Source organism: Terrapene carolina, unplaced genomic scaffold, assembly GCF_002925995.2.
Source record: "Terrapene carolina triunguis isolate 2854851 unplaced genomic scaffold, T_m_triunguis-2.0 Scaffold612, whole genome shotgun sequence".
Classification (NCBI taxonomy): Eukaryota; Metazoa; Chordata; order Testudines; family Emydidae; genus Terrapene; species Terrapene triunguis.
In genome coordinates this window covers 959366-965380 of record NW_020664963.1, presented here as the reverse complement: position 1 = coordinate 965380, position 6015 = coordinate 959366, and the positions used below count along the sequence as shown (strand labels likewise).

Here is a 6015-nt window from a genome sequence, read left to right as displayed (position 1 = left end):
GGGGAAGTGAGCATGGTTCCAAAAATGGCACATCCTCAGAAATCTTTTCCATGTATAATATCTGCCCAGGTGCTGGGCTCAAAGATTCCCTGAAATCCCTTTGAGCTTTACGGGGCCTGATTGAGAAGTTGCTTCCCCAGAGGCCTGGAGATTGTGCCACAAGGAGAATCCTTAATAAGTTCCTGGAGTGTTTCATTTAGTTCATGTTTATTTCTGGCCATCCAAACTCAACAGGCTTGTAAACTTTGCAGAGTTGTCTGGGGCTGACACAAAGAGGATCGTCGGGACACTGGGGATGAACTGGGTGTTTGTCTGTCCTCCAAAGCAGCAGAAATCCCAGGACTCCTGGGTGCTGCTCCTGGCACTGAGAGATCAGTCTGCTCCAGGGGTCAGAGATGGAGACTTGTTGGTTGTATGCCAGGTCTAGGAGGGGAGTGAGGTGTAGTGGTTAGAACAAGCAGGCATGGTCATGCCAAGTCCCTCACGCCCTCTTTAACATACTTGAGCTACGAGCAAGGCTGAAGATCCGGATTACCTTTTGGTGAGCACTGCCTGAAAGGTCAAAGTTCAAATTCGGTCCCCTTTTGCACACAGCAGCCAATGGACAATCAGTGTCCAAGAATTTCAACATTCCAGCTCAACAAGAACATGGGAATGTATGGCGTAAGTGAGGGACCTGGGACCAACATCTCGGCTAGAATGATCTTCTCCCGAATTTGCCAGTCACGTCAGGAAAACGGGGAGAGGATCGCTTGTTATGTGTGGGGGGACTGAGCAGCACATTAGACTGATGCCCAGATGTGCGTAGGCAGCATCAGGGGGGTTCAGAGAAGCAGTGCCAGATTTTTAAAGGTATTTAGGCATTTAATGGGATTTCCAAATGCACCCGAGTGCCTAAACCCATTGAATACAAAGGCACCTAGGCGCTTTTGGACATTCCACTGGGCCCCCTAAATACCTTTAAAAATCTCGCCCTTATGCCTTGAACAACACTGAATAGACCCTCCTGGGCCGGTTTGCAAGAGACGAGAATTCTGATCAGTTGGGTTGGGATCAGGTCAATCACTTACCATTTTCCCCAACACAACCCAAGTCTGCTGACCGCATGGGCATGGAAGCGATCATATTTTTCTCCCCGCCTCTCTCACTGTGTCTTTCTCGGGTTACCTAGATGGTCTCCATTACTGAAAAGCTGCCCTCACTGACTCCTGTGGAAACCCATCTCCTTGACACCTTTCCCTCAATGACTCTCAGTAGTCCCCATCCCAGTCACATGCTGACCCCACTGACCTCAGTTGAATACCAAACCCTTAATTTTTTATGTTCTTGTTGACTTCATTCATTATATATAGGTGTGATTGATGTGACATTGATTGACAGTCCTGTTCTAAAGATATTACTGTCAGAAATAGCGTGTATGCAGTAGCTGTGTCAGTCTGAGGATACTGGAGAGATAAGGTGGGGGAGGTAATATCTTTTACTTGACACATCTGTTGATGAGAGAGAGACAACCTTTTGAGCTTACCCAGTGTTGTGCAGGTTTCCTTTGAGGATGAGGACCAACAGGTCATAGAATCATAGAATCATAGACTATCAGGGTTGGAAGGGACCTCAGGAGTCAGATTTGGAGTGATCACCTAATGAAAAGTGTTCATCCAGGTGTGATGTGGTGTTTTGGGCCATTATCGTTTTCCTGTATGAGTTCATTGGAGAGAGTTGTGATTGTCTGGTTTCACCGACATAGTTGCTATTTGGGCATTTAGTGTCCCCCCAACTTTCTTTCCTCCCTATGACTGGAGCGTTGTTAACGGGCCAGTTCACCTTGAATGATCCCTTTAAATATGTGCTAACTATGGATGCTAAACCATCTGTTCCATCTTGTATTTAGCAGTGACACTCTGAGTAAGTTTCCCAGACCAGAAGAAGAGCTCTGTGTAAGCATGAACGCTTGTCTCTTTCACCAACAGAAGGTTGCACAAGAAAAGATATTACATCACCTACCTTTTCTCTCTAGAAATAGTGTGAAGCTGTTGTTGCAGACAGTGTTTGTAATGGAGGTCTTAACAGGAGTATAAATAGTTATAATTCATTTCTGGATCTGAAACTCAAGTTCTGATACACAGGAAGAGTAGATCTGTTGTGGAACAGGTGCCCAGTTTGATCTAAATAATTATCACTGTAGAACAACTTTTTTAGTTCTTAAATTTTGAGAATATGGAACTTTTTGAGAAAGAAAAAAGAACCACGATATTCTTTGAAAGTTTACAAAATTATTTATATTTTGAAAACAACTGTGTTTTTCTCTTATTGGAAAATTTCATAATTGTTTCCTTTATACCAAAATATCCACCCATTTTTCTTTCTTTCTTTCTTTCTTTCTTTCTTTCTGAGTAAATATGGAAACATCAACATCTATTTTCCCTCTTGACAATAAAAATCTGGAATATGTACGGAAACTTTTTTTAATGTTATTTATATATTATCAATGAAAAGGACACTTAAAAAAATCCATTAAAAATGTTTTCCAACTCTATCCGTTACTGCACTCTATGTAAGGATTAACAGAAAAGACAAGCAAGCCCAAGTTGTGTTTTGTTTGTTTTTGGCTTTTTATCTGTGAAGTTAGAGAGAGAAATAGAAATAGCATGTACAATAATTAAAATCAATTTCTTGTGAAAGTAAGGTTTGATCATTCTTAAACCACTTTGATGGAAAGTCACATGATAAATACAGGTAAGCGTTGTATATGTATAAGGGAGAAAAATATAAGCCATAAAGCAAAAGATTGTTCCTAATCACTTGTTGCAATACTCTACAGTAATTTTCTCACCACAACCAGTACATTATTTATGACACTTAATATACTGAACAGCTCTTTTCTCAGAGAAGATATTGATTACTCATGGATTCCTCATTGGTTGAAATCGTTCTTAGAATAATTTCGACCATCAAGTCTCAGTGTCAAAGCCTAAGCTGGTGGAAGCAATTTAGGGAGATGCCCCCATTTCCTCCAGCTGGGGATCTGGCCTATTTACCTGGATGCAGTCATATCTTATTTAAACTGACTGCTTTTCATCCGTTTATGGAGGTTCCGGCCCTCAGTCTATCACTCATTTGTGAGCACAGTTTCTCATGAGTGCACTGTATGACCACACAATACAATCCACATGCCACATACATCTACTCTCTGCTATGCTGAATTCAGTTTTTCAACACAAATCGACATTGAAAGATAAATTATGTCTTTATTTCCCTCCTTGAGCACAGCACTCTCCTCATCAGTCTCCTGATGGCCTTCTTCATCTCAGCATTCCTCAGTGTGTAGATCATCGGGTTCAGCATTGGGGTGATTACAGTGTAAATGACTGAGACCACCTTGTCCAGGGTGAACTTCTTGAAGGGCCGAGCGTAGATGAAGATGCAGGGTGTGAATATTAAACAAACCACAGTAATCTGGGTTCCACAGGTCGACAGAGCCTTGTGTTTCCCTTCTGTGAGGTATGTCCTGATCTTGACTAAGATGATAGCGTAGGAAATAAGCAGAATGATGAATATCATTACAAGTAGCACTCCACCATTGAAGACCATCTGCAGTTCGACCAGGTGAGTCTCGGTACAGGCCAGTTTGATGACCTGTGGGACATCACAATAGAAATTGTCCAGGACATTTGGCCCACAGAATGGTAACTGAAGGAGCAGTCCAATCTGAACAGCAGAGTGAGCCAGTCCACCCATCCATGCCAGTACCACTATCCCCACAAGCACACCAGGGTTCATGATTGTCAAGTACCGCAGTGGTTTATAGATGGCCACGTACCGATCGACTGCCATCCCCACAAGGCATAATGACATTGCTCCGGCGATGAAGTGGAAGAAGAACATCTGCAGGAAGCACTCATTGAAGGAGATGGTTTTACGCTGGGTGAGGAGACCTGCCAGAAATTTTGGAGCATTTACTGATGAGTCACCGACATCCAAGAAAGCCAGGTTGGCCAGCAGGAAGTACATGGGGGTGTGGAGCTGGTGGTCGGTGATCACAGTGGTGATGATGGTGAAGTTTCCCAGCCAGGTTGTCAGGTAGACTATGGAGAAGATGATAAAGAGGAATCGTTGCAGCTCAGGACTTTGGGTGAGACCCAAGAGGACAAATTCTGTCACTGTGGTGGTGAGGTTCTCCTGCTCCATTCATGAACCTCAAAATGCACCTGCAGAGGGAAGAGTGATGATAATAATCATTATGTAATCCCACTACATTACTGACATGAAATGAGCATTAACTCCACCTTAAGAAACACATTTGATTATGAATTTATTTTGTTTGCTCCGGTGTTCAGTAACTCTGCTTCAGTAGACACTACGATCTCCACCAGTGAATAGGAGTGATCTGCCCACCCAAACAAGCCTCATACTAACCACCATATCCATTAATCTTCCCGCAGTCCTGATGGGGCACACCACCCATCGTCCACAGATTCCTGGTGGGGCCTAGAGGTTCTGGTTTGGGAAGGATGTGGATTTGCAGGGAGTGCATTTAGGCGGAGATTCTCAGAATCCAGGGGCTCTCATCATGGGGATCATAGATGCTAAATCAGAGGGGGATCCTAGCTAGATCCTCACAAGATGGGAGGAGAATTGCAATGGAAAATTTGGGAACCACTGATTTATGGGATTTTATTTCCCAATTCCTGGCCTTGATATCAGAGGTACTGAACACCTGTAACCCACCTTAACATGATGCTGGTCTTTGGCCCCTTCAAATGGCTCCAAGAAGAGAAGGAATTTTGTCTAATTGACTTGATCAGGACTACCATGTGCTCAACATATCTGAAAAATGCCGTTGCTTTATTAAGGTGCCCACAGATCCTGGTGCTGAACTTTAAACACCTATGTTGAAAAAGTATGAACTCATAAATGTTTCCAAGTGTGCATCTAGAGTGAAATATTCAAGGCAACTATGGAATAATGGATGCTGAACTTCCATTAACAGTTTTGAAAATCTTTAGAGATGGTTGAAAAAATCACTTTTTCCCAACAAAAAAATGTTCAATTAAAATATGTGAGAAATATGTGAGAAAATGATGTGTATGTGGGGGGATGACAATTTCTATTATTTTATTCACATATGAAAAAGGAAGAAATTAAACATTCCATTAAAAAAGAGAGAAAAGAGATTTTCCCAGCTGAAAGTCTGGTTTTGTGGAAAAGCTCAAATTTCTGGGGCTGTTTTGTTTGTTTGTTTTTGCCAAAAAATGTCAACCAGTCCTAAATATCTCACTATTAAAGCACAATGTTCTGTTGCTGAGCATGGTGAGGAAAAATGTATTTGTGGGTAAAGCACGGCTCTTGGATTCTGAGGAGCTGGATTCAATTTATGCCCTACTATGGATGCTTTCTGGGACCCTGCCTAATTCATGTCTCCTCCCCATCTGGGAGTTTCAAAGGAGAATAGGTGCAGGGAATCTCACTGAGGTTATATCCACAGATCAGGGCACTTCCCTGGGCTTTTTCCAATTGTCACTTCTCAGTTCCAAACTGACTCAGAGGAAATGTCTTTCACATTAGAGCAGCATAGAGCCACTGCCATAGGACAAGCTTGTTCAGACAGAGCCAGTCTCATGAAGGTCTCAGACAGTTGTTCTAAAAGGGTCTGTTCACTGTTCTCCTCATAATTCACGGAAGATCCTCTAAAAATCCAAGCCAATAGCAGAAAAGTTGCCCACCCACCTCCCCCCCTGCAATCACAATGCCTATCCCTGCTAGTAGTAAATTGCAGTTTTTGTGCAATAAAAGTCATTACCTCCCACAGCCTGTTGTGTCAGTGATCTCAGAGCTGGCTGCCTCCAAACGACTGAGGATGGCCAGGGGAAGTCACATCTCAGACATGTTCATTGCCCACAGACAGGGGAAGTGGAACCTGGTTCCAAAAATGGCACATCCCCAGATATCTTTTACATGTACAATATCTGCCCAGGCACTGGGATCAAAGACTTTCTGAAATTCCCCTGAGCTTTACAG

General features: G+C 42.9%; 1 protein-coding gene across 1 annotated transcript; it reads right to left on the bottom strand.

The window, feature by feature from the left end:
- Positions 1-3237: 3237 nt before the first annotated feature.
- LOC113407972 (olfactory receptor 4D2-like) lies at positions 3238-4185 on the bottom strand. The gene has a single exon (XM_026659215.1). The coding sequence runs from the start codon at positions 4183-4185 to the stop codon at positions 3238-3240; it is 948 nt and encodes a 315-aa protein (XP_026515000.1).
- Positions 4186-6015: the final 1830 nt, after the last annotated feature.